This window comes from Trachurus trachurus (assembly GCF_905171665.1).
Source record: "Trachurus trachurus genome assembly, chromosome: 5".
NCBI classification, from domain to species: Eukaryota; Metazoa; Chordata; class Actinopteri; order Carangiformes; family Carangidae; genus Trachurus; species Trachurus trachurus.
Window position 1 is genome coordinate 21,432,215 of NC_139896.1, and position 16,573 is coordinate 21,448,787.

Here is a 16,573-nt window from a genome sequence, read left to right on the forward strand (position 1 = left end):
CATATAATCGAGCTGTATTACAGAGTGTGTTTTTCTTTAGGCTTTCTGATATTGTCACTGTTTGGAGGGGTGTACATAGATGCATTGCTACAACCTTATTCAAAGCATTTGCCAATAAATAAAAAAAGTTGCCTTTAAACTGTTTCTCTTGTCTGTTTTGTGAGATGGTGGAGTAGTAGACATCTGTTCACACTTTCACTGCTCTGCCTTGTAATGACCAGCAGGCGTCAGTGCAGAGTTAAAAATATACGTACAATGCATGTACTGTACATTTATATGAAAAGTACTTAAAAGTAGTAGTGGTACACTGTATACAACATTATACTACAGCGAGATCATGGTCTTCCCAACTACAGTCAGCCTTGTTAACAATCATCTGCCGAAATATAATTTTATTCTTTTACTCTTTTCTTTATTATATTTTTCAGCACATCATAATTATAGTTTTAGTTCTTATCCTGTGGTTGGACTTGTTGTTCTCTTTTACTACATATTTGAGGCACTAGCTGCTTATTTGTTCATATTTTGTTTTACTTTATCTTTTATTGATTTAAATCATGTGAAACATTTGTCAAATAAAAGTGACTGTATAATGTTTTACATCTAAACCCCAACTATGTACTTGTTCACACAAAATGTAAAATAATTCAGTGTAGCACTTTAGTTTTTATATCTTCATATTCTCTATTCTTGGAGCGAAAGTAACGTATTGTAATTTCCCCCTGGGGATCAATAAGTATCTTTTGCTGAATTTTAGATCATCGCTGTAAATCAGGCGTAAACATGGGGAAACAGTTCCAAAGAAAAACATTTCACCCAATTTAATCAGATTTTCACACACTTTGATTTGTATCTTTTCTGTCTCCATGTCTTTCATGTCTCTATGATTGTTAGGGTTAAGAAAAACAAATATCTGCTGATTGTTTGGTTCATAAAATGTGAGAAAATTGTGGAAACTGATGCAGATCACAACTTCAAAGAAGCAAAGGTCACATCTTCAGAAAGCCAAAGGTATCAGAGAAGCAGGAAACCTTCACACCTGAGAGGCCGTTTTCATCTGTAATCAAACTATTTCCAATAAATCAATGAATCCACCGGTGTGTACGTGACGCTACTGGATTTTCAGAGAACACAGCACATTGATAAAAAGAGGCTGTTTATTTTACTTTATTTTACAAGACAGGCGAGACGCAGCGTTGGTTAAGAAGTGACAGCTGTTCAGACTGAAGTCCGTCTCATTTCACACAGTCTGAATAAAAACATCCACAACATCTCGTTTTTTTCCGTCTGTTGTGTAAACGTTACATACAAGACAACTGAAGCTGAAATCGCTCTCCCCTCTCACCGTCAGTCCTCGGACATTAAACACTCGTTCAGACGGTTACCACCTTTAGCACGCAGCCGCCTCGACCGCAGCGTGGGGCGTTTACAGTCTTCAGGGCTCAGACGAACGTTGATATCTGGGATGGCGATACAGTTTGGCGGTGGTGAGGTGGGTGTGTGCTGATGGGAATCCCCTCACAGCTGCAGGAAACGTTGCTCCAACGGGGGGAACCAGGAACCGTCACCCAATTAGAGCCGAGGGTGGCTGAGAACAACATACAGAGCAGCGACTCCCACCAACAGAATTTAGACCTTTTTTTTTTTAGACAGGCACAAATTATTTAGATTCATATCTTTTGGTTGCTTTTGTTTTGTTTTTTTCAAACTGTTTGGATAAAAAGATGATCATGTGATTTAGGTGAGAGGAGACTAAGGGAGATTTTGTCCTCTTGTCAGCAGCTCTCTGACCAACAGCTTCTACTTTGAATGAACTACCAATGACCTCCTCCAGTCTAGATCCACAGTACAGGTGAGGTGCTGCACGTAGAGCTGAACCTGTTTAAACTGATGCTGATTTCCCTAAAGAGAGCCGATATGGAAGATAATGGTTTTAAAGGCATTAAACCAAATGTACAAATCGATGACTGTGCAGTTGCAGGAGTCGTCACTTCTGGCTGAGACTGAACCGTGTTGTGTGGAAGGAGGTGTTGAAGGAGAGAAAGGAGGTCCGGCCGCCCGGTGGCTTCAGGTGGGACCAGGTGAACGGCAGCAGGAGCTCCTCGACGGCAGCGAACCGCAGAGGGAGGCAGCTTAGGCCATGCTGAGGCAAAGCAGAGAGAAACAACATTTAACGGCCGTTAGTTTCAGACTGAGCAGGAGAAGGAGGAGCAGCTGGGAGATGAGCTGTTCTTCAAAATGATTTGATTTCAGCTGCCGAGAAGACGGAGCCTGGGACGAAAACGCACAAACACACCCTTGCTGCTGAACCCCTTCAGGTTTTACAGGGAGGATTCTCCACAACCACTGAGATCATGCCATTTTTCAGGAAACTAAAACTAACTAAACTAATTTCACATTATTTTTCCTAACAAGTAGAATTATGTAGAATCCCTGGTGGTTAAACCATTTATGTTAGAATAGATTCAACTTTGTTATCTTTGTACAGGTAAAAAGCCAATGATATGTACAAGACAAGTGCAACAATAGTTCACACTGTGCTGTATTTTTTTTTTTTTTTTACAGATGTGGTTATTTTACATTTTCCACTCCAGAAAGATGAAGTTGAACTTTGACTCGTTATAAAATGTCAACTCTTCATCAAATGTTTAGAGCTTCACACTGATTTTCTAAACCACCATCCTGAAGTAAACGTAACGTCCCCAATCTTTTTCAATTCACTGATAAGAAATACAAATTGTACTTATTTTTCAGCAAATATAAAGATATGAGAAGAAGACGACATGTATTGGCGCTTTTCCACTGGCGCGGCATGGCACGGCCCGCTTTTTTTTGCTTTTCCACTAGCCCTAGTACCTGGTACCAGGTACCATTTTTAGTACCTCTTCGGCCCTGGTTCCAAGCGAGCCGAAGCGATACTATAACGTGACGTCAGCCGACTGCCTTCCACTGATTGGGCAGAGCGTCGTCACTGGAAGAGTTGCGTGTGTTACGTCCGACGTGAGAATCAAACCCGGAAATTTCAAAAACAGAGCGGCAACAGCGCCAGCTGATCTGTACCGAGACTGTTGTTATTTGTTCACCTGAGTTAATGTTGCTGTGCGTAAACCCACACTGTGGTCTGTTAACGAGGTGCAGACGAGTGAGTTTGGAGCTGACGAGCGGATTGAAAAAAGAGAGACGGACAATGCGGCCCCGTGATCGCCTCCGCCTCACCCCCGTGCCGCCCCCGCCCCCGCTGAGGAGGTACTAGAGAACTCAGCTGTAGTGGAAAAGCACCTTTACCGAGCCGTGCCGTACTGTGAAAGTGTAGTGGAAAAGCGCCATATGATTCAGTATCAGTCTTTACACTGAGGTCTACAAGCCCTGAAGCCTCCGCCCTGTTTGTGCTCAGACCTTCCGCTTACCAAAGTTCTTGGTTTTTCTAAGGTGTGATGTAACCACAGTGCTGACGAGCAGAACTGCAGTCACTGCTGTTCAGCTACAAGCTGTTTATGATATGACAAATGTTTTATTGACCAGGGCCTTAAATGATCTCAGACTTGTTTGTCAGATAATCAAGGTCCGTGCAAAGGGATTTTTTCAGGGCTCGAGTTGTGGCTGTGTAGAGAGGCGCGCGTGTGTGTGTGTGTGTCTCACCTGTCGATCAGCGAGTCCCTCATGCTGGTGGCAATGGCTGAGGGCTGCGCTGTGTCGCTGAGTTTGAAGATGCTCTCGATGACGGACAGCTCTGTGCTGGTCGTGTCCAGGCCGCAGAAAGCACACCAGTCGTTGACGACCATCCCCGCCGCGATCACCTCGCTGCCTCTGTTCACGGTGCCGGCCTGGACAGGAAGTCAGACCCATTAGTGAGCAACACGGAGCGTCTTACTCGTTCATTTGTTTTGTTTTTCACAAAAATCTAAATCATAAATACAAATCAATAATCAATATAATCATGGTTTGGGTACCGAATACAGTACTTTTATTGGTACCGACCGAATTCCCACTAAAGTACCGGGTATCGATTCACGTGAAGTCAAACGGTATCACATTTCAGTACCTGAATGCACCTTCACGTCACGTGCGTCAGCGAGGTGTTTGTGTTTGTCCGACACGAATATTCGAACATGCGAAATTAAACCAAAAAGGAGGACAAAAAAACAACAACTACAAAGGTGACAATTATATAAAAAAAGAAATAAAATAAGGCCCTCCATTACCACAATCCCATTTCAGGGTAAAACGTATTAAGACAAACCATCACCCTGGCTCAAAAGTCTACTCGTCACTCGTTCATATTAACCGCTGTAGCAGCGTCGCAGCAACACAACTCTATAGAGATGTTGGAGGCAGCAGGAAATCACAGGCCTTATAAGATCTGAGCTGAGGATGTAGGACACCAAGTCAACTCAGGTCTCGTTCCTAAGTGGTGAGGAGTTTGTCCTGCAGAGGGCGCTGTGATGTTTTTAATCAAACAGACAAAGAACGAAGTCTGAACCCGTTTCTGCTCCGACTCGACCGTCACAGGAAGGCTGCTCCTACCTTGTGGCTGAAATGATAATTTCCTTTAATCTATTCAAACAATTTCAACATTTCCCACAGTCACTCACCACCAGTGGGACTTGGAGCAGAGACGACAGCTCGTCCTGGTCTTCTATGGACGTCTTGGGGTGGACCAGGCCTCCCTGGTTACTGAACGCGCAGTAGGATCCGACCAGGACGTGGTCGGCTACCGTCTGACGGAAAACCTCCACCTTCAGGGTGTCGGCGAGGACCTCCTCCGTCTCCTGAGCAAAGGGAGGGAAACGGACAGAAACATATTAATTTTACCACGTGTCTGAGACGTCGTCTTTACCAGTACCAACACAAACCTGCCTCTTTATTTGATTTTGATCCCGATAAGGCTCAACTGATTAATCATCTGATCTGAGTCCTTGTCAGATACGTTAGGGTCAGTGTATGTGTTGGACAATAAGACCTGACATGAAGACTTTTCTTGTGTCTTTGAACTTTGTAGGCAAACCGCAAACTTTCTTGGTTTAATTTAGAAATGACGTCTCTACATTGGTCAGTGCTGTTTTCATTCAGTTTGTGTTTATTCTCATTTTTTAACACTGCAGGACTGAAAGTGTTCAACTTTTGTCCTTTTTCTAATTATTTATATTGATTTTACTTACATTTCTAGTGCAATGCTGCCATTTTGAATAATAGTTTAAATGATAAGGTTATTCATTGTCAAACAGTAAAATGTTGAGCCTCCGATACTAATTTGTCAGGGCCCTCGTGTCTGAAAACCCTCAGTCACGTTCCTCATCATCTCAGCACTGATGACACTTTGCTGTGATTTAAATTCTCTGCACTCGCTGCCATCAAAGAGTGAACGACCTCTAACTTTCTACGACTGATGAGCCTGAAGTTCTGGTAATTAGTCCTGATCATATTTCAAACAGTACCACCACCAACCCTCCTCCCTCTGAGGTATCCCTGATCAATATGTGAACTTCAATCAGCACATCCAGAGTCGAGTTGTTCAGTTAAACCAGTGCAGTCAGGATTCATCTCAGTCTGATTAAAGCAGTTTAAGTTTTTAAAGTTTCTGCCTCACGACAGACGCTCAGAGCATTCGTTTTAAAATTCAGCTGAACATTTTATTGATTAGGTTCAGATCCCTGGATGGTCTGGCTCTGCTTCATATGTCAGATCTTTAAACTCCACTAGTCCCACAGTTCAGACTGAAGGCAGGTTCATGATACTTTTACTCCTTTAGCTGGATCAGACGAGTCAGAGATTGTTAGTATAGTTTGATTCACCACTCTTCAAATTCTTGTGTTTACAAGGTGCTGGATTGTAATTCTGATTTTACCCGACACTACAGCAAGGTTTATGTACTAACAATTAAACTACAAGTTGTTTTAGTTATTTTGTCAATAGTTCAGCCATAAATACAGAGTTCATGATTCATGGGCAGACAAATCTCTGAACATGAAACTAGGAAATGTTTCATATTTCACTTAATTAATGAGAAAAACAGTGTTGATTATCAAATGTATGTCAACTGATTATTTTAGCAAAAGCAAAACTTGATGAAGTGGATGTGGACAGACTGTCAGCTGAGTGTGTGAGTGTGTGCGCGCCCCTCTCACCCGGTCAAGGTCAGGGTGGACCAGCGCTACGTAGTCGTTGCAGGAGATGACGTTGCCGAGGGCGGAGAGCCTCTCCTCCACTCTCTGGATCCTCACTGTGTCTGGCAGACAGTTCCTGATGTGCTGCAGCTCCTGATCTGTCGTGTTGTTGGGCACCAAGAGGCCGTGACGGTTTCCTGGTCACATGACAGATAAAAAAAATGACATGATGAGCGACGCAAAGATGTTTGTGTTTCAGTTTCGGCCATTGTACTGGAAAAGATCAAGAAAGGTGAGCGTGGAGAACAGATCCAGGGATATTTGTGTGTGTGTGTGTGTGTTTACTCCAGAGCATCACTCACCAACACACATCCTTCCTATGATGCGACAACCTGCCACAGACGCATGAACCACTGGGATGGTTTCAGACAGTTCCCCTTCAAACACACTGTGGTCACACAAACAACAAACAACGTTCACCGACGGTGTCCAGCACAAAAAAATCATTTTACAACTTTAAAGGAGGCGAGTGGGATGAGTTGGCTACAAAAAGTTGATGGCTGTTGTGAATATTTGATCAGAGAGGATCCTCATTACGTTTATGATGCTCTACGTCCTATTTGTGTTGACCTGTGTGAAAGGATGATATAATATCTTGTAATATATTTTACAGAGCTTTGTCCTGACATGTCTCCACACAGAGGGATACTGCATCAGACATTAATGAAAAGTTGTGTTTTAAATATTTCTCAAATTCAACAACTCAAAAAGAGAAGAAACTTTTTTTGTTTTATCTTGGAGCTTTTTCATGAATCCCAGGACTGATTTGGTTGTTAGCTCTTTATACACTACAAGACCTCTCAAGATCAATACAGGTATTTTGAACTTTAGACAAATGATAATCAAATTACAATAAAAAAGGAGCTTAGACTTGCTCAGCTTCTGATCTAATCAATATGTTTGTAAATATTGTTATATCTTCAAGTGGCAGTGGATCATGTTACCTGATCTCTCATAGACACAGATTACACCCGTATGGCAGCAGCCACTGATTCAGAACCGCTCTCTGCAGCACTCATTATCGATAATATGAGGCTGAACACGGGAAGTTTGACACGTGTATTACAGGTGACACCTCACCTGTAGAAGTTCTCGGAGCCTCCGATCGCCACCAGACAGTAGGTGTTGGTGAGTTTGGCGAAGCAGCCGATCTCGTTGTTTTTCTCAAAGGACGCTCTGACGGCCATGATGATGGAGACGAGGTTTCACTGAAGATCCTGAAAACAACGGCAGAGAAATAAAAACAAGTCAGGCTTCACCTCTTGGACACGACACACAAACACACAGACACACACTCAAGGAGCCCGTCCGTCACATTATTGCCGAGCTGAGTTGAGCTAACGTGCTAAAACAACCAGCTAAACCTGGTCCCTGTTCAGCCGCCACGGGGCAGAAAAAGCCCCGTGACCGTACGTTTCACCGCCGGGCAGCGTCGACAGGAAAACACGGTGAAGTCGGGTTGAAAATAAAACTCCGAGACTTGATGAAAAGGGCAAGAAATTACCGGAGAAAGTTCCTGTGGCCTCCACAACGTGCGTGCTGGGTTCCCTAACTTCCTTCGCCCCCACGTGTTAACTTCCGCTTCGGGGTTAACGGCGTGACGTAAGCACGTACAGTACGTAGCTCTGATTCGACCACCGAAATAGAAATAAGACGGAAAATACCTCCAAAACATAAATGCCATGGATATAATGTACACACTGTACACATTATCATCAAAATATAATTTTACTTTTACATAATTTCCCCTAAATATAGTTTGTTTTGATGGCTCTCTTGCTTTGAATGTCCTGTTTTACTGTCTATTAGGCTATTATATTAATATAGGCTATGCATATTATTACTGCATTTCTTGTGGGAAATGATCAGTGTCCAGTTTGTACACTTTTTCTTTTGTATGTCTGCATCTCAATATTACTGAACCCTTTATTCTTTACTTATATTTTAGTTACTTCATTTGCTTTTAAAGTAATAAATCCTGTTTGATTACTGCGCACATGAAATAAATGTTTGTATGATCATATTTGTTTATGCTTTATGTTATATATATTTTATATCATTATATTATATTTTGTAATACTATGTTTTGTAATTTGTATATTTTTGTAATATATATGTATATAGGCCTATACTGTATGTATACACACACACATGAATAAAACTGCTTGGTTTTATATCTGATTGGGTTATTATCTGCACAGCAATCTGTAAAGTGGTGGAGTCCCAGGACAAAGTTCTGTGGACATGATGAAACTAAAATGAATCTCCATCAAAATGATGGAGAGTGTGACCTGACGTGAGGCAACTCCATCATCCATCAAACACAATAGTGGTTCTGCTCCGGCTCGAGGTACGCACACTGACACAGTGGTATTTATGAATGACTTCACTGCTGGTAGAAACAGCAAGGTGAATACTGAGGTCTGCAGAAGCATGTGTGGCCCACATTCAGTCAAATACATCAAGCCTCAGTGGACGACACTTCATCATTCAGTGGGACAATAATCATAAAGCAACCAAAGAGCTTTCAGACCGGCCATGTCAATCACAACAGACAAAAGACCCAGATCCAGGATTGACTGCAATGGGTTTTTGATAAAATATCAAATTAAATGATTATGTTTGATTTCAGTTCCTTTTTTCTTTCTTTCTTTGAGCTCTTTTGTATTATTCGGACCATATCTCCCACAGAGCTAAACTGATGCAAACCTATTCCAAATAAAAGGTGAGATGTTGCACTTCAACATAGTTATCATTTTATCATTATTATTGTTGTTGTTATAGTATATTATGTATAGTATTATGCTGCAGCACAGTCTGATAATCCTGCTGGTTTGAGTCCATCAGGTATTTTCATGCTGCCTCCTCAGCTGCTTCTCAAACACTGATGTTTTCCCCCCAGATGCTTAGTGAGTGCGTGCGTGCGTGATGCCTCCGTGCTCGTGCGTGAGCCACAGACAAGGAAACATCAGGAAAATCCAGTAACCTGCATAGCAACTGCAGCATCCTCCTCCTCTCTCCGTATGCAGCACCGGGATCCACGCCCCGGGCCAATCACGTCGTCCCCTCCGTGTGACGTCTTGTTTGTTGATACTTCCATTAGCTCGCCACCTGTGTGACGTCACTGTAGCAGGTGGGGGGGTGAGGGAGTTGAGGGGAGGACAAACCAGAGCGGAGGAGGAGACAAAGAGAGGGTATGTGAAGTGTGAAGCATCACTCCTCTCTGATTCTGCACGTGTTTACAGCCAGATACAGACACAGTATGAGAGATACTGTATATGGGTAGCTGGTTGATTTGGCACAGTAGGAAAAATCTCAGCTCTCACTCTTGTTTTTAAAATTTGAAATTTTAATTTTCCTCTAGGGAATGAATAAAGTATTTTCATTCTTCTTCTTCTTCTTGTTTAATATGAAATTTGCTGTGGTAGCTGTCGGTCAACTTTCTGTTCCACTGTAAAAAAAAAAATAAAAAAAATCTGCATTTAAATATTCAATTGTCACAATTTTATTTCAGGCAGCATGGATTATGTTGTGTTGATGCAATACGTGAAGAAAAGAAAAAAAGTATATGAGGACACCAACAGTTTTATATATTTACTATAAAGACCAGGGAACTGCTTTTGTTCTTTGCTTACATTTCCATGTTTATTCTGAATGCTTCCACTTGTTAGTCAACTTTTGGTTTGAAGCACACAAATTGGCTGTCACTCAAAGCAACCATGTCCGCAGTTATATAAGCCTTTATCATATTAAGTCATATGAAGGAGGAAATTTGCTGCAGGGACCAGAGCTGTTAGCCTATACTTTCAATGTAAAAAAGTTTATTTCTGCTGTAAGTTAAGAACCTGCAGATTTGCAGCTTTTGTTAAATAAACAGCTCACTTTGCACCTTACATCACACACAGCAGAAAATAAACTAATCATTTACCACGAAACTCAGAATTTAAAGTTGGGAATGACATTATCAATGTCAACCACAAATTATGAGTTGGTTGATGTTTGTGCTATTGTTGCTGTTTGTTTATTTATTTGTTTATTGTTAGCTACCTATAACAGCTGATAATAACACTGTGTGAAAGCATCATAACATGTATACACGTTGAAATTGAAAATACAGTCATTGTGACCGATTCAGTGAGTGACAAAATCCAGACTACATCACTACAGTGTAATAATGTGCAGCTCTTTCTTTCTGTTGGGCCGTGTGACACAAAGGGCGCAGAGTGAGCGGTCCTTCCGCACACTGACGATCTGTGCGCCGAGCCGCTTCGCCGACACGTCTGTTTGGAGACTCTGCCTGGAAACACCGCAAACTAATCGGGACCGGCGGCCGACAGAGACGGACGGGTCTCGTGGGCTACGTGGGGGTCGATTAGGTGGGGTAAAATTAATTTCTGTTCCTGTCAGCAGCTGACACCTCACACACAAACACAACAACAACACACACGCACATCTCTCTCTGTCTTTTCCCTCTCTGTCTCTGTGGGCGGAGCTACGACTGTTGTAAACATGTCCGATATTTTCAGAGGTGAAGTCAAACGCTCGGTGCTCGACATGTTTGAGCAAGTGGATCCAGTGTTTACATCTTAAACATCATAAGTAGCCTAAATGTTGTCACCATTGTAAAATATAATAAATTAGTGTAAACAAGTTAATCAGTTCACAGTAAACCTACCCCTAAATGATACACAATTTTATCTTAAATAGGTGCAGTTAGCTGAGGGTCTCTGCTTGCTGAGACTTACTACTATGATCATTAATATATTGTCCATATTAAAAAAAATAGTATAGCCTATAAAATAATATAGCCTAATATAATATCGAATATATACCAGTAATATAATATAAAAGGACAACAGTGAGGCAGTGATTTGGCATGGCCTGACTGTACACATTTGTTTAGTGACTATTTATGATGATTATTTCCATAGCCTACTTGGTCAGTTTGTTGCTCTGTCTATGACCTGTCACATAAATAGGGAAACATCGTCTCATAATGTCCCACATCCTAAGGTGTCATCTTTGAGAATCCTGTTTTACCCCATACACCCAGAGATTGTCAGTTTCTTATCACAGCCTATAGAAAAACACATTGAAGAGGCTGGAACCAGCAAACAACGAAAATTAATCATCAGATTATAGAATTAATCGCAGATAAATTTTCTATTGATGGACTAATCGTTGCTCCTTTGTATGGCGTTGTTGATTTAGTTATGCCAATGTCTTAAAGCAAAGGAGGAGGAATAAAGCCGAGGCTGACTCTGTGACTCGAATTGAATGCAATCAATAATGCAGAGAGAGGCTGCAATTAATCTGCTGGTGTGAGGTTATTTATCTTAATTATACACCAGTGAGTGAAGCTCATTCATGACTAAAGAGCTTCATTTACTGAAAGAAGAGAAAACAAAACTGTGGAGACTCGTTCAGGGTCGTTCCTCCTGGGAATCAAACTACCGACCCCCGAGGTCCCAGATGAGCTCACTGTGGGCCGCATGGAGGCTTAGCGACGGGTCGAGACGAGTGACAGACTTGGTGTATATCCAGATGGAGAGAGGGCAGGGCAGTGGTGGAGACAAGGAGGAGGCGCTCGAGATAAAACAAAACAATTTCAGAGAGAGAGAGAGAGAGAGAGAGAGAGAGAGAAGCTATATTTAGCTTCTCTCCAGCTGGAGGGGGATGAGGCGGCCACTGTGCTCACTGCTGAGTGAGATGCTCTTCTGTTTCATGAATGAAGCATGTGTATCTCAGATGTACAACTTGTTATAACGCTGATCTGCTCCGTTTAAAGCAGTTTGGAAAATCTAATAAAATACAACCTCCATATTCAAATCTGATTCTCTACATAAACTTAATTTTACTCACAAGAAAAGAAAATGAAGAATCCTGCAGCTCGTCCATCACTGAAGATCAAATTATTTACACAATGTTTTGCTCTTCTCACTGGTATAAAGGCTGTAACATCCTGCTGTCAGTCTGCTGTGTTCATAAAGAACATAACATGCTTTATTGTCAAGTAGTTTCTCACTTGAGATTAATTTGTTTAGGTACAGATCAGTAAAACAAGAGTGACACTGTGAAACATAGTGGGAAGAACAAAACAGGAACAAAGATGGAAAACAAGCAGGTCTCAGAAAAATATAAATAATAGAAAAGTGCAAAGTTCAGATCCAGGTTCAAATCCAGACAGGTCCACGTCCTGGCTCCGGTTCAAGCTCGACCCAGGCTTCAGTCCAGATTCAGGTCCAGACTCCTATCCAGTGTCAGGTAAAAGCTCAGGTCCAGGTTCAGGTCCGGGTTCAGGCTCAGGTTCAGACCCAGAGCACAAGTCCAGGTTCACATTTAAGTCCAGGTTCAGGTCCAGCATCAGGTTTAGGCTCAGGTCCAGTTTCAAGCTCCTCCCTGAGGTGGATCCTGGCAGTTGAAGGCCTCAGACTGATATTTTACTGACTCTGCTGCTCTGGTTTTATGTGGGTCTGGCTGCAGGTCTCTCCCCTCTGATGGTGGATGAGGCGCGGAGTGAATTTTTGACTCATAATTAACTTTTATGTGAAAATAATCACAAGTTATTGCTGGGTGGTTCAGGCCAGAGGCTCCGAGCCGCTCCACATCTGAGAGGCCGTTAATTCCTCATTTTAAAAGACGAGCTCTTCGCTTCGCTGCCTCCGTCAGCTCCACCGGGGGAACTGACCTCTGCTCACGCTCTCCATTTGTCACTGAGCCAGGACGAACATGCGTTTAAGAGAGTGTAAATATTCAGCAGCGTTTTCTTCACGTTTGTCCAGAATCAGAGACAGAGACCACCAAAATAAAAACAACCTGATCAGACGGAGAAAGTTCATTTTCTAAACCACTGCTCATGTGATTGACTTTGGCCATGGCAGTTGTGTTGTTTAAGACATTTCTTATGATGTGAAATCCATATAAACACAAATTATCAATATAAATAACGATTATACTGTTTTGTAATCATCAACATCAACCTGCAGTATCTGAATATTCAAATTAGTTTACTTTTCTTTTCTTTTCACACTTAATACACACTATTATCATTAGGGTTAGGGTTAGCATTAACTAGCATTAGTTAAGCATTAAATAGGCCTACTTAATTCATAAAACATTCCTCCTATATTGATAATAATTACTATGTAATTTATAAACACAGTTATAAATGTATAACTTTGGATTAATTGATAATATGGTATTTGTTACTTGTTGCTCAGGTAAACAGTTAAGAGCCAATCACATGATAATAAAGTGAATCTCCTTGTTTTTAATGTAATTTAATTTAATCTTTTTTGTGACATTAGTCTTTTAATTTTATGACGAAACATTGGTATAAACAGGTCGCTGGCTGCAGCTTTTCTAGACGGAGCTGCACGGCTGTTTTCATCTCTGTTTCCATTTGTCCTGAGGAAATAGCGTCTAAAAGCCCCTGTCGTCATGTGTAATTTCCCAGCATGCATTACAGACCATCGGGAAAGCTTTCAGGGCTTGCGTGGCGATCGTGTAACGTGTTAAGCAGAGTAAAATGATCCCATCAGTCGTGTCTGCCCGACTGATTGTGTTGTGTTTGATTGGATTGGCGTCCAGGACGGATCACTCTGGACAGGATTAGAGATGTCCGAGCTGATAACCAGAGGAAGCTGTGATCCCTCTCTCCTCGTCCTCCTCCTTTTCCTCTCTATCTGCATCTCTCCATCTCAACCCACTTTCACTCTCCCCTCTCTCTCTCTTTCTATCTCATTTCATCTCCCACCACACACGTACGACTGCAGCCGACTTCTCCACCTGTGGAGCTTCAGGTTGTCAGGACCAGACCTAGTTTATGTGTGTTTTCACAATTTAAAGTCTCTTCTTAATCCACATTTAAAGAATATATAAACTACTAAAAGAATATTCAATTCAATTCAATTCAAAACCTTTATTTATAACTTGGGACCCATTGAGGGAGACCCTCATTTTCAGTGGGGCCGTGTGCACAATAACATAATAAATCTCAAAAAGCAAGCAGAACAATTTACAATTAATCAGTCAAAGCAAGTCGATTCACACTATGACTGGCAGTGTGTCTTCGTGTGTGTGTGTGTGTGTGTGTGTGTGTGTGTGTGTGTGACCATCAAAAAACAATGTAGTAGCATAAGTACAGTCATAGAGTTAATTTTGTTTATGGTCTGGAATCAAAACAACAGTCAGTTTGCAGTTGCAGCTTTTACACATGACAAATTCTGCGATTACTTGACCAATCAGAAACATTCAGCACTGCAGACCACACCCACAAAGCTCCTACCTACACCCTTACAAAAGACTACCCTGACTAGGAACTCTTTTGCAGGTAGATCAGTTAGAATCAGGTCTAAATTTAGACCCTTGTTCCTGTGGTGGGAACACACCTTGTGTTTATGTGTGTGTACCTGTTTTTCCTCAGGTGTATCCTGCCGTGCTGATGATGGGGGGAGACCAAAGCCATGAGACGAAGGCCGAGGAGAGAGAGGACAGGAGGGAGAAGCCGCAGCAGTCTGCAGCTGCAGACTCTAAACAGTCTGAAGGTAGTTTTCCCTTCACTGCTTGACGTGACAATAAGATTATGACAAGTTTATAAAAAACAAACAACGTAAAACATGTTGCATCATTTAAATACTATTCACCAACAACCAAGTTTAAAATAAGTTTGATGAGATCATCATTACCAACCTTTTTGTACTCGAAACCAACGTACCTTTTCTGCGCAGACACCGGAGCAGAGCTGCCCCAGTGCAGGATGGGAAACAAGCAGGTGGACAACATGTGTTTCATGATCTCGTGCACCAACTGGTACTGAATTGGTCCTGATCCGACATCGAGATGATGGAGCAGAAGGTGGAGAAGCGTGTGGGGTTCAGGCTGTTGTCCTGTGACCTCTGGGCCAGATTGTATATTCATGGTCCACGGAAAATCAAAATGAAGCCTGTGTGCTGCTGCTCTGTGGAGGACGTCAGTAGGAGAGTCTGTTGTGTTAGTAATTAGGATGAGGATGAAAGTGGCGTCTGTTACAACCACATTCTCTATAAACTGACGTGCGTGTGCGCTGCTCTTGAACTCGTCCGCATGTATTTGCTTTTTCCTAGGCAGGATCGACGTGTTAGAAACGCTGCTGGTGCACAAAGTAACAGCTGTGACGGTCACTGATGACTGTGTTTCATGATTTCTTCAACGTTTGCCCTGTGGCTGATTAAAATCCTCCGCTAACATTTCACCAAACTAATTTACTCAGATTTGGATTTGAGCCAAATTTGGTATCTTGAGTTGTGTGTAGATTGTGAACATTGAAATTAAAATGTTTAAAAGCCCATGTTGCCTTTCGGTGTTTTATCTGAAGTGCTGATCCATGAGAAGATATGAAAACCCATTTTCAAGCTCAAAGATCAGGAAAGTTAAGTTTACTTGAATATTACCAAGACAAGTGGTCACTAGATCTGCTGCCATGGAGGGTAAACAGACAGATGGGATGAAGAGTTAGGGTTCAAATACTGTGGTGGTCAGGTGAGCTGATGAACCAGATTGGATGCAGGTGTGAAGGATCGGTGACAGGCCAAAAGAAGGCGGAGTCAACAGGAAGCCACGCCCCAGAAAACATGAGTGACAGAGGAGACAGACAAGAAACACAAGGGGAAGAAAAAGCCACACTGTACACACCATCTCCTCTCTCAGCTTCTCAGTGGAGCTCTAATAACCACAGGTTGGTGACAGCCAATCAGAAGAGAGGAGGATCTAAGTCTGTCTTCTGGTTGGCCGACTGTTAATGAATGTTCCAATAAAAATATAGTCTGTTCATTTCACTATATAACTTTTTTATTCTGAAAAACAGCCATCAGAAGTACTGTAGTACCAAACTTAAATTCATATTTTCAATTTACATCATAAAAAATCGATACTTGGGTGCCTGTGTATCGATATATTATGGCTACAGAAAATATTGTAATGCTTTGGTGTATTGATTTTTCCTTCATCTCTGATTAAGGCCTTAACGAGACCAGAAACAAAAGTTGTGATGCTATTTTTATGACCTTGGTGATAAAGTCCAGTGTCCCTGTGTGTCTCTGTCTGTCTTTGGGTTCCTGAGTGTGTCTCTGGGTGCTCTTGTGTGTCCCCATGTGTCCCCTGTCTCTGACAGAGCAAACATTATTGGGCCGACTCATCAAACCATGGCTGTGTGTAGACACGCGTGGTCACAAACCTCCAAAGGGCTCCTTTAACTGTGCTAAATGATGATGCATTGACCCATTTAGAACAATTACATGAAATCTATGAGACAGCAAATGCGACTGATCCATTTGTCCACAGCAAAAGACACAAAATGTCCCGATGAAAACTGCAGAGAGCACATTAAACTGCAATGAGGCTGAGATGGTGTTGGACGGTGTCGGTCCTCA

The 16,573-nt window shown here is 42.0% G+C and overlaps 1 protein-coding gene and 1 long non-coding RNA gene across 2 annotated transcripts; one reads left to right on the top strand and one right to left on the bottom strand.

Annotated features, from left to right (window-relative positions):
• Positions 1 to 1,687: 1,687 nt before the first annotated feature.
• eif6 (eukaryotic translation initiation factor 6) lies at positions 1,688 to 7,764 on the bottom strand. The gene is made up of 7 exons (XM_083972214.1): positions 7,669 to 7,764; positions 7,245 to 7,381; positions 6,467 to 6,552; positions 6,126 to 6,301; positions 4,593 to 4,769; positions 3,640 to 3,824; positions 1,688 to 2,143 (listed from the first exon to the last, which is right to left on the bottom strand). The coding sequence occupies exons 2-7, from the start codon at positions 7,349 to 7,351 to the stop codon at positions 2,134 to 2,136; spliced, it is 741 nt and encodes a 246-aa protein (XP_083828340.1). The 5' UTR covers positions 7,352 to 7,381; positions 7,669 to 7,764; the 3' UTR covers positions 1,688 to 2,133.
• Positions 7,765 to 10,399: 2,635 nt separating this feature from the next.
• LOC310985533 lies at positions 10,400 to 15,490 on the top strand. The gene is made up of 3 exons (XR_014595363.1): positions 10,400 to 10,540; positions 14,590 to 14,710; positions 14,894 to 15,490. It is a non-coding gene; the product is annotated as an uncharacterized lncRNA (long non-coding RNA).
• The last annotated feature ends 1,083 nt before the right edge of the window (positions 15,491 to 16,573 follow it).

Coding starts and splice junctions, on each gene's coding strand:
- eif6 (XM_083972214.1), bottom strand. CDS start 7,351: ATGGCCGTCAGAGCGTCCTTTGAGAAAAACAACGAGATCGGCTGCTTC. Junction 6,553..7,244: donor GGCTCCGAGAACTTCTACAG/GTGAGGTGTCAC, acceptor GTGTGACCACAG/TGTGTTTGAAGGGGAACTGT. Junction 4,770..6,125: donor TCCACCCTGACCTTGACCGG/GTGAGAGGGGCG, acceptor CCCTTTGCTCAG/GAGACGGAGGAGGTCCTCGC.